Below are 21,006 nucleotides of genomic sequence, written 5' to 3' on the forward strand. Positions count from 1 at the left end.
AATTCTCTACTGGATTAAGGAAATTCAGGGTTGGGAGATCCCTAATGACCCATGGTTCATTCTTTTTCATTGCACAGCGGGACCATACAAACGATCAGCGACGCCCCACTTACTTAATGCTGGCAAAACCCTTATTCTACATTTTTGGAAGACAAAGACCATACCGACACTACGTAGGTGGTTATTAAAGGTAGACGATATTTATCATATGGAGGATATGACCCTCTCTCTTTAGGGGCAAAGCTGATCTTGCGAAAAAGATATGGTCCGGCTGGTTCGCCTTTAAATATACTACTGCTTATGCGTAAATTATGTCTCAATCTGTTTGATGTATTCTCAAAAAAAAGAGAAGGTCAGGTCTAAAGGTTTGTGGAACGAGGCAGCAGCACCCCACCCCTCCACCCCATCCTTTCTCCCTTCCCTACCCCCCCCCCCCCACATCCTCCTCTGTCCTCTACTCTTCTTTCTTGTCCATTCTTCTATACGCTTCTTTCTCTTGTTTATTATAATAATGGAAAAGAGGCATACTTGGAACGTCAGTAGAGACGATGCCCATACGTATGTTCGTAATGGGTTGTTCATGTAACAAGTTTAACTATGCTGGTTTCCTCAACGCCTCCCTGATTTTTCTAAGGGAGCTATGTCCTTTTACTGCTGGTGACTGTTTTCCCCTCATATGCCTGTAACCAGTATTTATCTTTTAACAGATACTGTCTACTTTATAATACTGTATGTACCTCTTTTTCCTAATAAAAATTGATCAACAAAAAAAAAAAATACCACCAAAAGAAAGCTTTATTTGTGGGGAAAAAAGGACGCTGATTTTGTTTGGGTGCACCGTCGCACGACCGCGCAATTGTCAGTTAAAGTGACGCAGTGGCGAATTGCAAAAAGTGCTCTGGTCAGGAAGGGGGTAAAATCTTCCAGGGCTGAAGCGGTTAAAAAGTTTTATTAATTTATCAGATTTCATAGTTTTTTTTTATCCAGATAGATAAAGATAAGGTGAGTAGTAATGAGCTGGGGGATTTCCTGGCCACAGCTGATTGGGCCAGGGGCTTGTTATTACGTGACAGGTCCCTAAGGTTTCAGCCCAAACTGGGTTCAGCCTGAACCCTCATTGAGCTGTCACCAGTACTGGGACAAGGTCACCAGCGCCCAGGGCAAAGATGGCATACCATTATTTGCAAGTTTAAAAGATCCGCCATCAATCATCTGCTTGTCAATAGGAGGATTTTTATTAAGACTGGAGTATTTGCAAGAAAGGAGACTCTTCATGATGGGAGACCCCTGTGGCCCAAAGGAGATAGACAGCACAACCTCCGACTCTCTACTGCTCTCCTCACTGGTTCCAGCAGCTGACAGGAGTAGTGATGCCACTTTCACTATTCCTGTCAAGCATATAGTCAGAATGGCAGAGCCCCCATCCCTGCAGAATACAGCTACGCCCAGGGCAGCCTCTCTTCCTGCCCACTCCTTATTCTGGCCCTGACTGTCACATAATAGGAGGCCACTGTCGGGGCTGGGCTCAGCCCTTCCTTCTCTGAGTTGGTCGCTCAGCTGTCCAGTAATTGTCAGCTCCCATCTCTCTCCACAGTTACTCACCAGCTGATGATATCCTGCTCGTCAGTCCTGACTACTTAAGCCGTCCAGTCCAGAGGATCTCTGCCTTCACCTTGGTTAACATCACAGAAACTATCTCCTGCGATCCTGTTCAAGACTTGCTTTGCTGACATCCCTTCTGGCTCCAGATCCTGCTTGCTGTTCCACTACATTGATCCCTGACTTCTGGCTTGTCTGACTATCCATTCCGGTTACTGAACTCTGGCTATGTTTTGACTACGTTTGTTCTTTTTACTTTTATTATTAAACAAGTTTGATTTAACTGTACTTCTGTCTCGGCCTAATTTGATGGTTTCTGACAGCCACTGGCCCACTCAGCTGTGGCCAGGAGATTCCCCCGCTCCACAGCTGTGCGTAACAAAGGGGCGGAGATGCTGGTGACATAATTGACCTAATATGGCCATATCTGGGGAATAACATTGTCCAAATATGGCCATATGGCCAAAAAAGGTTAATCATGTCACCAACATTCCATTTGTTACATGTAGCGCCAGGGCGGGGAATTCCCTGGTAGCAGCTGATTTGAGCAGCAGCCTCCTATCCCGGACAGGTCCCTGAGGTCCATCCTCAACCTTAGCGCGTCAGCATTGCAGCCAGGGTTGATTTTTTTTCTTTTTATCTAAAGTTCACAGTTCAACTTTTCCAAATAATTCCCTCAGCAGACAAGATAAAAACAAATTGTGACCAGAGTTGAATAATGCCCTCGCTATAGGTGTAGGGCATTTATGTACCTCTTGGAGCCTGACTGAACAACTCCTAGAGATATCGTCAGGTCTAAAACTCTGAGCTCAGAACTACTGTGTTATGGGAGAGAAAGTGCATGTGACGGGGTTTATATCAGAGAAAGAACTTGCTCCTGTGAAGGTGAACAATAACTGCCGGGAGTCTCTTAGCAATGTCCTGGCCACAAGTGTACGATATCGCTGGGAGTTTTTCAGTCAGGCATCAGGAGGTACATAAATGGCTTACACCTATAGCAAGAGCATTATTCAACTTTAGTCAAAGCTGCCCAGTTTGTTTTTATCTAGAGACACCCTCGATCTGCTAAGGCAGTTTTTTTGGTCTTTTTTTTTCTTTCACAAATTTTGTATAAATTGGAGTTGGGTTTGACCGCAGTCAAGAAAAGTCAGAAAAGTCAAGAAAAGTCAGAAAAGTCAGGTCACCGGGGTGCGTTAGTCAATAATGACGTTTGCGCCGCTCTGACACTCCTTACCTCCTTTTAATGGATTTTTTTTTAAGCCTGAAAAGACAATAAAAATAAGTTGTATTATACGTATTGTTCATGAATAATATATACATGTGTACAGTATATAGTATGTGTACTTTGTGGGGAGGGGGGACATTGTATATAGTTTTACATACCTTTTGGTTTAATGTACTTCTTTAAATTTTCCAGGTTCTTTTGCACTTTTCCATCTTCTATTATTTTCAGAGGTTTTCCGGTGTGATTTTTATCTTCCTGTGTGAAGAGGAATACTTCCCGGGCATATTCTCTCAGGGCTCTCTGTTCCTCTAGAATTCTTCTCTTCTCATCCTCATCACTTTTCTCCAGATCGTCAATCACCACAACAACTTTCTCCTTTCCTTGAAGTAAAAAGGAAATTCCATTATTCAGCTGTACATATGGGGGGGGGGGGGAATGCTGGGTGGTGGGCGGTCACCTCTTAGATTTGTCTCTGTTTAAATTGGTATTAAAGACCAGCTTTGGGACGTTGCCCTATATCAGGGGTCTCCAGACTTTGTAAACAGTGGGCCAGTTTACTGTCCTTCAGACTTTAGGGGGGTTGGACCATGGCCACTGGGAGTAGAAGAGGTACCAACATCAGCGGGAAAAAACATTGCCCCATCTTTGGTGTCAGTGGGAGGAATTATGCCCCATCATTGGTGTCAGTGGGAGGAATAGTGCCCCATCATTGGCGTCAGTGGGAGGAATTGTGCTCCATCACTCCTGTCATTGGGTGGAATGGTGCTCCATCAATCCTGTCATTGGGTGGAATGGTGCCCCATCATTCCTGTCATTGGGTGGAATGGTGCCCCATCATTCCTGTCATTGGGTGGAATTGTGCCCCATCATTGCTGTCATTGGAAAGAAATATGCCCCATCATTCCTGTCAGTGGGAGTAATTGTGCCCCATCATTGCAGTCATTAGAAGGAATAGTGCCCCATCATTGGTGTCAGTGGGAGAAATTGCGCCACATCATTATTATCAGTGGAATGATAGTGCCCCATCATTCCTGTCATTGGGTGGAATTGTGCCCCATCATTGCGGTCATTGGGAGGAATAATGCCCCATCATTGGTGTCAGTGGAAGGAATAGTGCCCCATCATTGGTGTCAGTGGGAGGAATAGTGCCCCATCATTGGTGTCAGTGGGAGAAATTGCGCCACATCATTATTATCAGTGGAATGATAGTGCCCCATCATTCCTGTCATTGGGTGGAATTGTGCCCCATCATTGCGGTCATTGGGAGGAATAATGCCCCATCATTGGTGTCAGTGGAAGGAATTGTGCCCCATCATTGGTGTCAGTGGGAGAAATTGTGCCCCATCACTGCTGTCATTCGGAGGAATTGTGCCCCATCATAGATGTCAGTGGGATTAGTTGTGCCGCCTCATTGATGTCATTGGGAGGAATAATGCCCCATCATTGGTGTCAGTGGGAGGAATTGTGCCCCATCATTGATGTCATTGGGAGGAATTGTGCCCCATCATTGCTGTCATTAGAAGGAATAGTGCCCCATCATTGGTGTCAGTGGGAGAAATTGTGCCACATCATTGGTGTCAGTGGGAGGAATAGTGCCCATCATTGCTGTCATTGGAAGGAATTGTGCTCCATCATTGCTGTCATTGGGAGGAATTGTGCCCCATCATTGGTGTCATTGGGAGGAACTGTGTCCCTTCACTGGTCTCATTGGGCGGCGGAAGAATGTACCCCATCTTTGCTGTCATTGGGAGGAATTGTGCCCTATCATTGGTGTCAATGAGAGGAAATGTGCTCCATCATTGGTGTAATTGGGCCCGATTTTTTTGTGTCATTGGGAAGAATTGTACCCCATAGTTGCTATCATTGAGTGGAGTTATGCCCTTTCACTGGTCTTACTGTGGGGGAAGAATGTGCCCTTCATTGGTACGAGTGGATGAAATAATGCCCCAAGGGCTGGATAAAAGAAAGCAAAGGGCTGCATCTGGCCCCCGAGCCGCAGTTTGGAGACCACTTCCTATATTATAGTTTGTAAAATGTACATTTTGAAATTGGCATTGTTTGGGAGGTTTTCATGTTGGCTCCGGCTGATGACGTCAATCACGCATTCACAGTTCACTCTGCATTCAGGGCACACTGCCTATGCCGTGATTGGAAGAGGGCTGTATCACAATGGTGACTCCCATGTGAGTGTGCAGATATGATGCATTGCGGCCTGACCAGACAGCATTTAGTGTTACAGCATCATAACGGGGGATTCTTCTGTGAAGTACCAAGGATATTGTCAGTGACTGGAGCTCATCAAAAGTAGACAGGAAAATATATGCTGGCAAAGTATTTAATCAGCAGAAAAACAAACAAACAAACAACCATAATATATTTACAATACAAAAACTATGAATGAAAACCTCAAGGACATCCAGCAATCACATTCTATGTTATGTCACATTTGTCTTCTTCAGGAACATTTCTCAGGTTCCTACATGTTTCGTCACATCTGACTTCCTCAGGAACTTGTGTCATGATTGATGAGCGGGCCATGCCACAATGGTTATTCCCATGTGCATGTGCAGGTATGAAGTCCCTGTGGCCCAACTAGACAGCATTTAGTGTTTCAACATCAAAATGGGATACCTGGGGGGTGTGGCCGGCAGCTGAGAAATATGGCCGCATTGTAGGAGAGCTCCGTCTTCCGCGGGTAAACCGGAGCATACTACCGAGTCCCAGAGCATCTGAAAGCAGCGATTTCACTCTCTAGAAGGTCGGGCACACAGTGGGAGCATGTCCAGAAAGCGGAAAGAAGAAAGTAGGCTGAGCAGAATGACGGACTTTTACCGGCATCCCCGCAGCACTCAGATCCAAGATGGCGCTGGTAAGCACTGTGACAGAGAATGTGGCAGGCTCTCTGCTCACAAAGAGATCACACTGCACCAGGCATCTCCCTCTCAGAACAACTATACAGGGTGCACTGTCCCTTCGCAGACATCCTCCACAGCATCAAGCCCTGTTAAAGCCAAAACTCAGCATGTGCAAGGGAATATCATGGATGAAGAGGCTAACATTTCTCTTAATGACACCAGAGAGCTCCAGGACTCCATATTAGAATTCCCTACTAAAAATCAGCCGGTAATCGATACTACCCTGAAAGATATGCTGGTGTCCCTCCGCAGTACCTTACATGCAGATATCATGTCCCACACAAACCACTTTAAGGAAGAGGTCAAAGCAGTAGACAACAGGGTTACCCATATAGATCATAAAATGAGCTAATTTGCGGGAACTATTAATGAAGTTATTGATGCCCATAACAAGAGAGAAGACGATCTACAACTAATGAAAGTAAAATTGGCCGATCTCGAAGATCGTTCGAAAAGGAACAACATGAAAATCTGTGGGATACCCGAGTCGGTCAAAACGTTAGATCTGAGTGCACACTTCCAACAAATTCTCCGGGATGCATTGCCAGAAGCCTCCATAACAGAGCTTTCTAGAGATAGGATCCATAGATTGCCTAAACCTAGGCATCTACCAGACCATCTGCCAAGAGACACTTTTGCGCGGATCCACTTTTTCCAAACCAAGGAGAGGTTCCTCCAGCTCGTGAGAAACCCCGAAAACATGCCGTCTTCTGCACAGGGCTTATCCTTCTACCCAGATCTATCAGCCTTCACAATGCAAAGTAGGAGGAAAATGGCTACCATCCCCAAGCCCCTGAGAAATCACCAGATAATTTATAAATGGGTCTATCCAGCAAAACTTGTCATCACAAAAGATGGGAAAATGGTTACGGTCAACTCAGTGGAAGAAAGCATCCAATTACTGCTAGAATGGGGCATTCCTATGGAAGAGGACTCACCATAGACAGTCTCATCACCCCGTCCCCGGTCTCCTACCTGGCCACGAGAGATAAAAGACTGACTGCTCAGATAACAACACTTTACAACCCATCTGTAGCTCCGGAACATCCGTGGAACTATGACTAGGTCTCATATCGTCCCTTGAAGCTTATGGGATTTTGCCCCTACTAATTCACTTGAATCATACCTTTTTAAAGTTTTGTTTCTATTTTGTTTATTTACACCGGAGAAGAAGAGTTTGTTAACTCTCTGGTGCAATCTAACCCATATCTGTAAGCACTTTAATTGCTCTACAATCGGATCTACTGACATTGAGTTAAATTTGCAGGTTCATTTACTGAGCACGACTTGATATACAGTAAGTGTTAACGAACCAAGGTCTTCAATACCGATCAATGCTTCTAATAGTTACTATGGGGTTCAAAATCTCACCATTTAATGTTAGGGGGCTGAATAGCCCTCAAAAACGGAGCATGCTCTGGAAAGAAGCAAAGCGGTTACAGAGCGATATTTTATGTCTCCAAGAAATGCATTTCTTAGCTTCTAAACCCCCAATGTTTCAACATAGGTGTTTTCCAACAGTGTTCTGCTCAAATGTCCAAAAGAAAAACAGAGGGGTGGTCATCCTCATCAAGGATACTGTATCTTAAGTGTATTCACGCTGAATTTGACAAATCAGGCAGATATATTATCCTTGTGGGTGAAGTTAACAACACGGTTTACACTATAGTGAATGCATAGTTACCTAATGTGAAACAACTGTCCTTTTTAAATAAGGTTTTGAAACAAGTAAATGCATTGCGCAAGGGTTATACTATACTATGCAGTGATTTTAAAGCCATACCCAACCAATCCTTAGATGTTTCGTCAAGCTCATCCAAATCTAGAGTAAAAATAGCCCTTTCACGAATCATGGCCTCAGAAAGTTTATACGATGTATGGCGGTGCCAACACGCGACGGAACGGGACTATTCCTATTTCTCGAGTGTGCACCACACATATTCAAGAATTGATTTCTTTTTGGTGGATACATTCTTACTACAAAATATTAGTATGTCAACTATTCATGGTATTACTTGGTCGGACCACGCTCTGGTTTCCATTGTGGTGGAGGGGTCCCGCACAGAGACTAGGACAAATAGATGGAAAAATGATTCCTTTCTTTTTGAACACCCAGATTACAAAACTAAAATCACTTCCGAACTCCAAGAGTTCTTTAGCGTTAATGCCCAGTCTGTGTCTTTTCGCTTTGGAATTGCCACAAGGCATTTATGAGGGGGGTTCTTTTGAAAATAAGCAGTATAGCCAAAAAACAATGGAATCAGAAAACTCAAGATCTCTTATCTCAGAATGAAAAATTAGATTCTTTAAATAAAACATCACCTGATCCATCCAATAGCTCCAAACTAGATGGACTTAGGCATGAGCTCAGACTCCTACTGATTTTGCAACATAATCACGTTTCAAAAATGGAAGGCCCGTTATTATTGCCAGGGAAACAGAGCCGGGAAACTATTAGCCAAACAGATAATGGAGAAAACAATAAAACAGAAAATTCCATTTATTTTCCATCCAATCACGGGCACTAAACTAACTAACCCAAAGGAAATTGCTAATGCATTTAGGGTCTATTACTGCACACTGTACAACCTAAAGGAAGACACATTGATCCCACAACCCTCAGGAATTGATCCAGGAGTTTCTGGACTCAATATCCCTGCCCAAAGTGAATCAAGCCTAACTCACAAACCTTAACCATTACGTTAGGTGAAATCCGTAAAACAATTATGTCACTGCCACTCAACAAATCCCCAGGCCCAGATGGATTTTCATCTGAGTATTATCACACATTCTGTCCCATATTAAGCCCATTTTTACTAAAAACATTCAAAAAGGCTACCTTGGAAACCTTTTTTCCTCCAGAAATGTTAGCGGCCACAATTGTAACCTTACCCAAACCAGGAAAATCACCAGACTCACCGCAGAACTTCAGACCCATCTCTTTACTGAACTAAGATCTACGCTAAAATACCAGCGAATAGATTGTCTGGACTCCTGCCGGCCTTGATAAAACAGGATCAGGTGGGCTTTGTACCAGGCCGACAGGTGCCAGATGCTATAAGAAGAATTATCAATTTAATTCATGTCGCGGAGTCATCGGGGGTGCCTTCTCTGCTTCTCTCCCTAGATGCGGAGTAGGCCTTCGATAGAATTCACTGGGGATATTTAAGACAAGTACTACATAAATTTGGCATATCGGGCAAAATAAATTCAGCCATTTCGGCATTGTACATCAACCCCTCCACAATGGTTTATACAGAAGGTATGTTTTCTGATAGTTTTAATATCACAAACGGGACAAGGCAAGGGTGTCCGTTGTCACCTTTAATATTCACCCTTTTAATGGAGCCCCTTGCTGAAAAAATAAGATAATTTCTGGTATACCAATCTCCAAACAGGCCCACTCTATTACTCTTTTTGCTGAAGATGTAATTCTATCATTATCGAACCCCAAGATTTCCCTGCCACATGTACACGCTATGCTACAACAATTTAACCATGTCTCATACTACAGAGTCAATGCTTCCAAATCAAACATATTAGCTATAAAAGGTAGAAGAAACAGTCCAAGCATCCATGGCCTCTCAATTCCCCTACCCATGGGCAGTTAAGCCTATTCAATACTTGGGCATTCAAATATCGACACCTAGCTCCTCCTTATTTAAAATAAACTATGTTCCTCTCATTTCCTCCCTTCAACAAGAACTACATAGACTTAAAACTTTTCACCTATCATGGATGGGGAGACTGGCGGCATATAAAATGACTATCTTACCGAGGCTTTTATATTTCTTTAGCGCCCTCCCAATTTTTATCCCGGCATCCTTTTTCACAACAATTCAAGCTCAACTTAACAAATTTGTGTGGGCAGACAAAAAAAACAAGGTGCTCCCTGTCTTCCCTGTTCAGAGGTAGGAGGATTGGAGGAATGGGACTACCCATTTTGCGAGATTATTATATGGAAAGCATATTGGACCAAATGAAATGTTGGTTCCAACCACACGTACTAAAGCACTGGGTTGCAATAGAAAGTTCATGGACAAGCCCTAACTCCTTACGGTCGACACTACTAGCGAACTCCTTCCTCAACACAAAGTTTAGGTCCTCACACCCTATTATACCACTAGTAATGGACACCTGGAGACACTTCTGCCAGAGTATGGAACATAACTCTACACTCACTGAAATCCCCACTCCTCTATCCTCCATAGGCACTTATATCAGTGACCTTACACTAGCGTCTTGGGAGCAAAAAGGAATCACATTAGTAACAGATCTGATGAATCAGGGCAGAATCATCTCCTTTAAAGCACTAGCGCAAAAATACTCACTTGTCAGACCAATTCATGTACATGATAATCGCATCTTTTCTAAAGTTGCACCCTCTGACACCTATTAAAATCCCACATCAGGCTTGGGCATTTTGGACTGATACAACAAAACTTACCAAAGAGATCTCTCTTTTTTATAACCTGTTACAACAAAAGAACCACTTTACTAAACTACTGCCACTTCAAAAATGGGAAAGGGATCTATCTGCATCTTTTACAGAGGATCAGTGGAAAAAAAGCCATTCAATCTAACTACTGTTACATTAGGTCCATAACTCATTGGGAATCCACTCAGAAACTACTCCTTAGGTGGTATTACACTCCTTATATTACTGCAAAATTCTCGAAGGATGGTTCTAATGAATGTTGGCACGGCTGTGGCAAAATGGGCACTCTACTACACATGATATGGGACTGCCCCAATCTTAGGAGTTTCTGGAGTAATGTATTCAAATTAATAGCCAAAACAAATGGTATTATAAAAGTGGGAAACCCGGAAATGTCCATTCTAAGCATTCATGTTGACCAGTACCCACCTTCTCTTAGATTGATGGTAATTCAGATATTAATGGCGGCAAGACTGACAATTGCTAATAAGTGGAAATCTTCCGACTCCCCGAACATCAGTGAGGTTATAAGAAAATTTGATGAGGCCTTTAAATATGAGCAGATAATAGCCACTATAGAAGGAAAGGCTACCCGCTTTTACGCCCACTGGGAACCTTGGATTAACGTTAGACAAATTACGTTATACCCTTTGTTGCTTGGAATTTTGGTATTTTGGTTATTAAGCAAGCGATGTAGAGATAGGTTGATGTTTTGAATTATATGGTAAGTTTGCATATAACTTTTTAGGTGTGTGTAATGACGTTTTCTCATGAAGTTACCAGATAGATGCTGGATATCGTAAGGCCTCATGCACACGAGACGCAGATGAAACCTCTGTTAAAAAAAAGCTGAAACGCGCGTTTAGAAACGCGCGTTTTGCCGCGTTTGCATGTCGCGTTTAGACGCGTTTAGACGCGTTTGCGTTTAGACGCGTTTATAAAGATAACATCATGTAGACCCTCCCCAAGCTCACAAAGCATTTTTTTTAACTATTTCTGCTATTTTGATCAGAGTGAGCAGCAGCAGCATAGAGAGCAGTTGTACACTTGCATTTGCCGTGTCACTTGCCACGGCACCTGCCACAAGTTGTGGATTGTCCACTTGCCACGTCACTTGCCACAAGTTGGGGATTGTCCACTTGCCACATCACCTGCCACGTCACCTGCCACAAATTGTGGATTGTCCACTTGCCACGTCACTTGCCACATCACCTGCCACGTCACTTGCCACGAGATGTGGATTGTCCACTTTCCACGTCATCTGCCATGCCACCTGCCACAAGTTGTGGATTGTCTACTTGCCGCGTCACTTGCCACATCACCTGCCACATCACCTGCCACGTCACTTGCCACGTCACCTGCCACAAGTTGTGGATTGTTCACTTGCCACGTCACCTGCCACGTCACCTGCCACAAGTTGTGGATTGTCCACTTGCCACGTCACTTGCCACAAGCTGTGGATTGTCCACTTGCCACATCACTTGCCACGTCACCTGCCACGTCACTTGCCACGTCACCTGCCACGTCACCTGCCACAAGTTTTGGATTGTCCACTTGCCACGTCACTTGCCACGTCAGCTGCCACGTCACTTGCCACGAGATGTGGATTGTCCACTTTCCACGTCATCTGCCATGCCACCTGCCACAAGCTGTGGATTGTCCACTTGACACGTCACCAGCCACATCACCTGCCACAAGTTGTGGATTGTCCACTTGCCACGTGACTTGCCACATCACCTGCCACGTCACTTGCCACATCACCTGCCACAAGTTGTGGATTGTCTACTTGCCGCGTCACTTGCCACTTCACCTGCCACGTCACCTGCCACGTCACCTGCCACAAGCTGTGGATTGTCCACTTGCCACATCACTTGCCACGTCACCTGCCACAAGTTTTGGATTGTCCACTTGCCACGTCAGCTGCCACGTCACTTGCCACATCACCTGCCACGTCACCTGCCACGAGATGTGGATTGTCCACTTGCCATGTCACTTGCCACGTCACCTGCCACGTCACTTGCCACGTCACTTGCCACACGATGTGGATTGTCCACTTGTCACATCACCTGCCACATCACTTGCCACATTACCTGCCACAAGTTGTGGATTGTCCACTTGCCACGTCACTTGCCACATCACCTGCCACGTCACTTGCCACAAGATGTGGATTGTCCACTTTCCACGTCACCTGCCATGCCACCTGCCACAAGTTGTGGATTGTCCACTTGCCACGTCACTTGCCACAAGCTGTGGATTGTCCACTTGCCAAATCACTTGCCACGTCACCTGCCACGTCACTTGCCACGTCACCTGCCACGTCACCTGCCACAAGTTTTGGATTGTCCACTTGCCACGTCACTTGCCACGTCAGCTGCCACGTCACTTGCCACGAGATGTGGATTGTCCACTTTCCACGTCATCTGCCATGCCACCTGCCACAAGCTGTGGATTGTCCACTTGACACGTCACCAGCCACATCACCTGCCACAAGTTGTGGATTGTCCACTTGCCACGTGACTTGCCACATCACCTGCCACGTCACTTGCCACATCACCTGCCACAAGTTGTGGATTGTCTACTTGCCGCGTCACTTGCCACTTCACCTGCCACTTCACCTGCCACGTCACCTGCCACGTCACCTGCCACAAGCTGTGGATTGTCCACTTGCCACATCACTTGCCACGTCACCTGCCACAAGTTTTGGATTGTCCACTTGCCACGTCAGCTGCCACGTCACTTGCCACATCACCTGCCACGTCACCTGCCACGAGATGTGGATTGTCCACTTGCCATGTCACTTGCCACGTCACCTGCCACGTCACTTGCCACGTCACTTGCCACAAGATGTGGATTGTCCACTTGTCACATCACCTGCCACATCACTTGCCACATTACCTGCCACAAGTTGTGGATTGTCCACTTGCCACGTCACTTGCCGCAAGTCTCCGGGATGCATTGCCAGAAGCCTCCATAACAGAGCTTTCTAGAGATAGGATCCATAGATTGCCTAAACCTAGGCATCTACCAGACCATCTGCCAAGAGACACTTTTGCGCGGATCCACTTTTTCCAAACCAAGGAGAGGTTCCTCCAGCTCGTGAGAAACCCCGAAAACATGCCGTCTTCTGCACAGGGCTTATCCTTCTACCCAGATCTATCAGCCTTCACAATGCAAAGTAGGAGGAAAATGGCTACCATCCCCAAGCCCCTGAGAAATCACCAGATAATTTATAAATGGGTCTATCCAGCAAAACTTGTCATCACAAAAGATGGGAAAATGGTTACGGTCAACTCAGTGGAAGAAAGCATCCAATTACTGCTAGAATGGGGCATTCCTATGGAAGAGGACTCACCATAGACAGTCTCATCACCCCGTCCCCGGTCTCCTACCTGGCCACGAGAGATAAAAGACTGACTGCTCAGATAACAACACTTTACAACCCATCTGTAGCTCCGGAACATCCGTGGAACTATGACTAGGTCTCATATCGTCCCTTGAAGCTTATGGGATTTTGCCCCTACTAATTCACTTGAATCATACCTTTTTAAAGTTTTGTTTCTATTTTGTTTATTTACACCGGAGAAGAAGAGTTTGTTAACTCTCTGGTGCAATCTAACCCATATCTGTAAGCACTTTAATTGCTCTACAATCGGATCTACTGACATTGAGTTAAATTTGCAGGTTCATTTACTGAGCACGACTTGATATACAGTAAGTGTTAACGAACCAAGGTCTTCAATACCGATCAATGCTTCTAATAGTTACTATGGGGTTCAAAATCTCACCATTTAATGTTAGGGGGCTGAATAGCCCTCAAAAACGGAGCATGCTCTGGAAAGAAGCAAAGCGGTTACAGAGCGATATTTTATGTCTCCAAGAAATGCATTTCTTAGCTTCTAAACCCCCAATGTTTCAACATAGGTGTTTTCCAACAGTGTTCTGCTCAAATGTCCAAAAGAAAAACAGAGGGGTGGTCATCCTCATCAAGGATACTGTATCTTAAGTGTATTCACGCTGAATTTGACAAATCAGGCAGATATATTATCCTTGTGGGTGAAGTTAACAACACGGTTTACACTATAGTGAATGCATAGTTACCTAATGTGAAACAACTGTCCTTTTTAAATAAGGTTTTGAAACAAGTAAATGCATTGCGCAAGGGTTATACTATACTATGCAGTGATTTTAAAGCCATACCCAACCAATCCTTAGATGTTTCGTCAAGCTCATCCAAATCTAGAGTAAAAATAGCCCTTTCACGAATCATGGCCTCAGAAAGTTTATACGATGTATGGCGGTGCCAACACGCGACGGAACGGGACTATTCCTATTTCTCGAGTGTGCACCACACATATTCAAGAATTGATTTCTTTTTGGTGGATACATTCTTACTACAAAATATTAGTATGTCAACTATTCATGGTATTACTTGGTCGGACCACGCTCTGGTTTCCATTGTGGTGGAGGGGTCCCGCACAGAGACTAGGACAAATAGATGGAAAAATGATTCCTTTCTTTTTGAACACCCAGATTACAAAACTAAAATCACTTCCGAACTCCAAGAGTTCTTTAGCGTTAATGCCCAGTCTGTGTCTTTTCGCTTTGGAATTGCCACAAGGCATTTATGAGGGGGGTTCTTTTGAAAATAAGCAGTATAGCCAAAAAACAATGGAATCAGAAAACTCAAGATCTCTTATCTCAGAATGAAAAATTAGATTCTTTAAATAAAACATCACCTGATCCATCCAATAGCTCCAAACTAGATGGACTTAGGCATGAGCTCAGACTCCTACTGATTTTGCAACATAATCACGTTTCAAAAATGGAAGGCCCGTTATTATTGCCAGGGAAACAGAGCCGGGAAACTATTAGCCAAACAGATAATGGAGAAAACAATAAAACAGAAAATTCCATTTATTTTCCATCCAATCACGGGCACTAAACTAACTAACCCAAAGGAAATTGCTAATGCATTTAGGGTCTATTACTGCACACTGTACAACCTAAAGGAAGACACATTGATCCCACAACCCTCAGGAATTGATCCAGGAGTTTCTGGACTCAATATCCCTGCCCAAAGTGAATCAAGCCTAACTCACAAACCTTAACCATTACGTTAGGTGAAATCCGTAAAACAATTATGTCACTGCCACTCAACAAATCCCCAGGCCCAGATGGATTTTCATCTGAGTATTATCACACATTCTGTCCCATATTAAGCCCATTTTTACTAAAAACATTCAAAAAGGCTACCTTGGAAACCTTTTTTCCTCCAGAAATGTTAGCGGCCACAATTGTAACCTTACCCAAACCAGGAAAATCACCAGACTCACCGCAGAACTTCAGACCCATCTCTTTACTGAACTAAGATCTACGCTAAAATACCAGCGAATAGATTGTCTGGACTCCTGCCGGCCTTGATAAAACAGGATCAGGTGGGCTTTGTACCAGGCCGACAGGTGCCAGATGCTATAAGAAGAATTATCAATTTAATTCATGTCGCGGAGTCATCGGGGGTGCCTTCTCTGCTTCTCTCGTTAGATGCGGAGTAGGCCTTCAATAGAATTCACTGGGGATATTTAAGACAAGTACTACATAAATTTGGCATATCGGGCAAAATAAATTCAGCCATTTCGGCATTGTACATCAACCCCTCCACAATGGTTTATACAGAAGGTATGTTTTCTGATAGTTTTAATATCACAAACGGGACAAGGCAAGGGTGTCCATTGTCACCTTTAATATTCGCCCTTTTAATGGAGCCCCTTGCCGAAAAAATAAGATAATTTCTAGTATACCACTCTCCAAACAGGCCCACTCTATTACTCTTTTTGCTGACAATGTAATTCTATCATTATCGAACCCCAAGATTTCCCTGCCACCTGTACACGCTATGCTACAACAATTTAACCGTGTCTCATACTACAAAGTCAATGCTTTCAAATCAAACATATTAGCTATAAAGGTAGAAGAAACAGTCCAAGCATCCATGGCCTCTCAATTCCCCTACCCATGGGCAGTTAAGCCTATTCAATACCTGGGCATTCAAATATCGACACCTAGCCCCTCCTCATTTAAAATAAACTATGTTCCTCTCATTTCCTCCCTTCAACAAGAACTACATAGACATAAAACTTTTCACCTATCATGGATGGGGAGACTGGCGGCATATAAAATGACTATCTTACCGAGGCTTTTATATTTCTTTAGAGCCCTCCCAATTTTTATCCCGGCATCCTTTTTCACAACAATTCAAGCTCAACTTAACAAATTTTTGTGGGCAGACAAAAAAAAAACAAGGTGCTCCCTGTCTTCCCTGTTCAGAGGTAGGAGGATTGGAGGAATGGGACTACCCATTTTGCGAGATTATTATATGGAAAGCATATTGGACCAAATGAAATTTTGGTTCCAACCACACGTACTAAAGCACTGGGTTGCAATAGAAAGTTCATGGACAAGCCCTAACTCCTTACGGTCGACACTACTAGCGAACTCCTTCCTCAACACAAAGTTTAGGTCCTCACACCCTATTATACCACTAGTAATGGACACCTGGAGACACTTCTGCCAGAGTATGGAACATAACTCTACACTCACTGAAATCCCCACTCCTCTATCCTCCATAGGCACGTATATCAGTGACCTTACACTGGCATCTTGGGAGCAAAAGGGAATCACATTAGTAACAGATCTGATGAATCAGGGCAGAATCATCTCCTTTAAAGCACTAGCGCAAAAATACTGACTTGTCAGACCAATTCATGTACATGATAATCGCATCTTTTCTAAAGTTGCACCCTCTGACACCTATTAAAATCTCACATCAGGCTTGGGCATTTTGGACTGATACAACAAAACTAACCAAACAGATCTCTCTTTTTTATAACCTGTTACAACAAAAGAACCACTTTACTAAACTACTGCCACTTCAAAAATGGGAAAGGGATCTAGCTACATCTTTTACAGAGGATCAGTGGAAAAAAAACCATTCAATCTAACTACTGTTACATTAGGTCCATAACTCATTGGGAATCCACTCAGAAACTACTCCTTAGGTGGTATTACACTCCTTATATTACTGCAAAATTCTCGAAGGATGGTTCTAATGAATGTTGGCATGTGGAGCCAGTGGATCCTGAGGTTACAATACAGGTATATTGTATTATATAATCTTGTACTTTTTTTGTACTGCACCACAGCTGTGTCAAGGGGACTGAGCCAAGTCAATTAACAGCAAATAAAAGCCCAAATTGTGCTGAAAAAAAATGCAGTGTAATCCCCCTGGATTCACAAAGTAGTTGTGATGAGATGTACAGTTTTACTAACACATGTCTAAGCTGCAAAACTGTGTTCAGGCATTAGGATTTGTTTTATCTTCGTCATGAAGGAGCTACATATAGCCCATTGCCTTAAAGTGGTTCTAAAGGCTGGATGTTTTTAACCTTAATAAAAAAATAAATAAAAAAAAACACACACACCCCACTAACTAACCCCCCACCAAATACTTACCTGAGCCTGTCAGAGATCTAGTGCTGTGTCCAGCTGCAGTCTTTTCTACCCTCTCTTCATCTTCTCACATGGACGTGGGAAGCAGCAGGAGCCATTTACCCCTACTGTTGTCAATCAAATGGTGTTTGGAGGGAGCAGGGGGCAGGGCCAAGCCACGCTCTGCCAATGGACACAGGTAGTATGGCTTGGGAGTGAGCTCACATGTGTACCCCCTCTAGCAAGAGAAGAGGAGGAGCTTGGAGCGTTGGCGGGGGGCGACCCCAGAAGAGGAGGATGTATGTTATTTTAATTTAAAAAAATTCTAGACTTTACAATCACAAAAGACATATGCTAAGATATTTTAATACAGAATTTATAATTAACATTCAGAAAGTTAAATAAAACTCAGTTTTCATGTAGAAGGAGAGTTGTCATATAGGAGAGGACTTTCTGTCTAGATGTTGGTTCTAAAAGATACAAGTTTTTTTTTTTTTTTTTTTTTACCCTAAGGCCGCGTACACACGGGCGGATTGTCTGCCCAACTAAGTTCGCCAGACAATCCGACAGACAGTCCGTCCAACATTTGAATGAACGGACTTGACCACACACGATGAACAGACAGTCCGCTGAAAGCTTGCGCGATGACGTGTACAGCACGTACGACGGGACTAGAAAAACGACGTCCAATACACTGCAATGCAACCTTCGGCCGTGTAAATCCTTTCTGAGCATGCGCCATACTTAGTCCGTCCAACTTGCCTACACACGAGCGGACTGTCCGCTGAAACCAAGTTTGGACGGACAAAACCAAGTTTGGACGGACAAAATTACGGAAATTCCGAAACACGGTTCAGCGGACTAAGTTGGGCAGACAATCCGCCCGTGTGTACGCGGCCTAATGCTTTATTTGCATTAGGGTAAAAACCTTCCACAAGAAGCCCCCCCCCCCCCAGCTCTCCACATTATACTTACCTGAGCCAGATCTCAATCCAGAGATGTGCATGACAACAGGCTCTCCTGGCTCTCTCCCTCCTCAGTGAACAGAGATGCAGCAGAGGGAGCCATTGGCTCCTGCTGCTGTCAACCACAGCCAGTGAGGAGAGAGCTGGGGGGTGGGGCTGATAAGCACTCTGGGGGCACTGAGCAGGGGGGAGAAGCCAGGGGCACCAGCGGGGGACCCAAGAAAAGGCTTGCACCTCTGATAATTCCAGCCAATATTTTTTTTCTGTATGATTTCCACCTAACACATTGCCCTGGATGCATTTTCCAGCGCCAGTAAAATCCATTGACAGGAGATCACTTCTTTGGGTTTGACCTGTTTACACAATACAGCCTTTTGAAGTGAATTAGGCTGCTTTCACACTGGGGCGGGAGCGGCGTCGGCGGTAAAGCGCCGCTATTTTTAGCAGCGCTTTACCGTCGTTTTAGCGGCGGTCTGCGGGCGCTAGCAGGGTGGTTTTAACCCCCACTAGCGGCCGAAAAAGGGTTAAACCCGCCCGCAAAGCGCCACTGCAGCGGCGCTTTGCCGGCGGTATTGCTGCGGTGTCCCATTGATTTCAATGGGTAGGAGCGGTTTAGGAGCGGTGAATACACCGCTCCTCCACCGCTCCAAAGATCCGGCTAGCAGGACTTTTTTCACCGTCCTGCCAGCGCATCGCTCCAGTGTGAAAGCCCTCCAGCTTTCACACTGGAGTGAAAGGGGCCGGTTTTTTTCAGGCGCTACACAGGCGCTATTTTTAGCGCTGTAACGCCTGAATACCGCCCCAGTGTGAAAGGGGCCTTAAGGAAGAAGTACTGAATTTTTGATGCATTGGCCTGTATATTCCTATTAAAATCTCCTGAACGGCATCCACTGCCAGCTGCCTTTGCCAGTACTATTCCAGTTTTGAACCCTGGAGCATTGGTAAGGCATTGCTTTCTCCGACTCATAGTCTCACCATATTTGGAGTGAGATTTGGTGATGCAATTGCTGTGCTGTTCACTGTTCTCCTTGCTGGAGAGCCACCATACTCCTGGTCACCCAAAACAACGACTCTCCCCTGGCTGGGAACACCCAACACTTCTTCCTTGGTTACAGGATAATATTTAGACAGTCCACCGATCACCTGAGACCCACTTCTTAATAAGTGATTAAACAGTTCTCACTGGCATACTCAAGGCTTTGGATATCTTTTTATATGCTTTTCCATTTTTCTAAAGTTTCATTACGCAGGTCTTTTGAATGTCCTTTTCTGCCTCCTCATGGCTCAGTGTCTTGCCTGCTTAGTGCATCCATGTGAGAGCAAACAAACTCATTAACTATTTATACAGACACTAAGTGCCGGGTCACACTATTGCGATGGCAGACATCGCATGTAATTCGCAGCGCCACGGCTGTTCACATTACATGTGATGTCTGTGCGGTGCAATGTCAGCCATAAAGATAGTATGGCTGATATCGCACCGCATTTGGTCCAAACACGCACAGGACCCTTTTTTCTGTTCGGACCAGAATCAGATCGCATGTGTGTTCACACCTATGCAATCTGCTTCATGTCCGAACTGTCAGTTCGCAGTGCGGTATGTGAGCTGAAATGGGGGCGTCGTTAACATATAATGACACTCCCCAGCAGTTCGCATATGGCAGTGTGAACTGCCGTGTGTGTTGTGTGCGATTCGGGAACCCGCAGTTGATTCGCTGGGTTCTCGCATCGCACTAGTGTGAACCATCACTAATTGTGATTTAAACAGCCACAAATGTGGGAAATTAACCAATTAATTAATTTCTGCCAGGGTATGCAAACTTTTGAGCACGAGCGTATCTGGTAAATGTTTGAAGTGGCTAGGCCAAAGATTTCCATGGGGGAGGGGCGATGGTGATGAAGAAGGGAGTGAAAATAGCAGCCTAGGCACTTACCTGTGCCTCTCTGTTGCTTGGCTGGATCCCTCTACTCTCTCCTCCATTTTGGTTGGTTCTGACAGTCTGTCACCCCATATCGGGATGTCTTGGTTGATGGAGCGACAAAAGAGCAGAATTCCCTGAGCCGTCTGGCCGTGTGTAGACAATGTAACCACTGCACATAGGTTTGGTAGTTCAGAAGAAGACATAAGGTAAAGAAGTAGGGGTCAGATTTATTGATGGGTATAAAAGATTACTGCAGATTGGATGGCCACATTGTCAAAGCAACGTGGCATGGGGACACGGAGGGTTACCTAAACCTGGTTTATAGAACAGTGAAGCCTATGCAATGCAGGACCAATACTCAACATGATAACAAAAGGAAAAAAAAAATATGCCACAGGCTGGGGATGAGCCAGTAAACCAAATAAAAAAGCTGACAACTCAGGCCCAAAGCTGGCAA

General features: G+C 44.5%; 1 protein-coding gene across 3 annotated transcripts in view; it reads right to left on the bottom strand.

Annotated features, from left to right (window-relative positions):
* Window positions 1–21,006, bottom strand: part of LOC143923344 (uncharacterized) — a 124,926-nt gene that overhangs the window by 22,755 nt on the left and 81,165 nt on the right. For 2 of the 3 annotated variants that reach the window (XM_077446956.1, XM_077446957.1), the window contains exons 4-5: window positions 2,983–3,204; window positions 2,834–2,860 (exon numbers count right to left, since the gene is read on the bottom strand). In XM_077446956.1, the coding sequence (XP_077303082.1) occupies window positions 2,834–2,860; window positions 2,983–3,204 (249 nt within the window). The remainder of the gene's footprint in view (window positions 1–2,833; window positions 2,861–2,982; window positions 3,205–21,006) is intronic. The other variant, XM_077446958.1, reaches the window with a different exon arrangement.

The sequence above is a fragment of the Lithobates pipiens genome, unplaced genomic scaffold (genome assembly GCF_037356315.1).
Source record: "Lithobates pipiens isolate NorthernLeopardFrog02 unplaced genomic scaffold, aLitPip1_a1.2 Scaffold_22, whole genome shotgun sequence".
Classification (NCBI taxonomy): domain Eukaryota; kingdom Metazoa; phylum Chordata; class Amphibia; order Anura; family Ranidae; genus Lithobates; species Lithobates pipiens.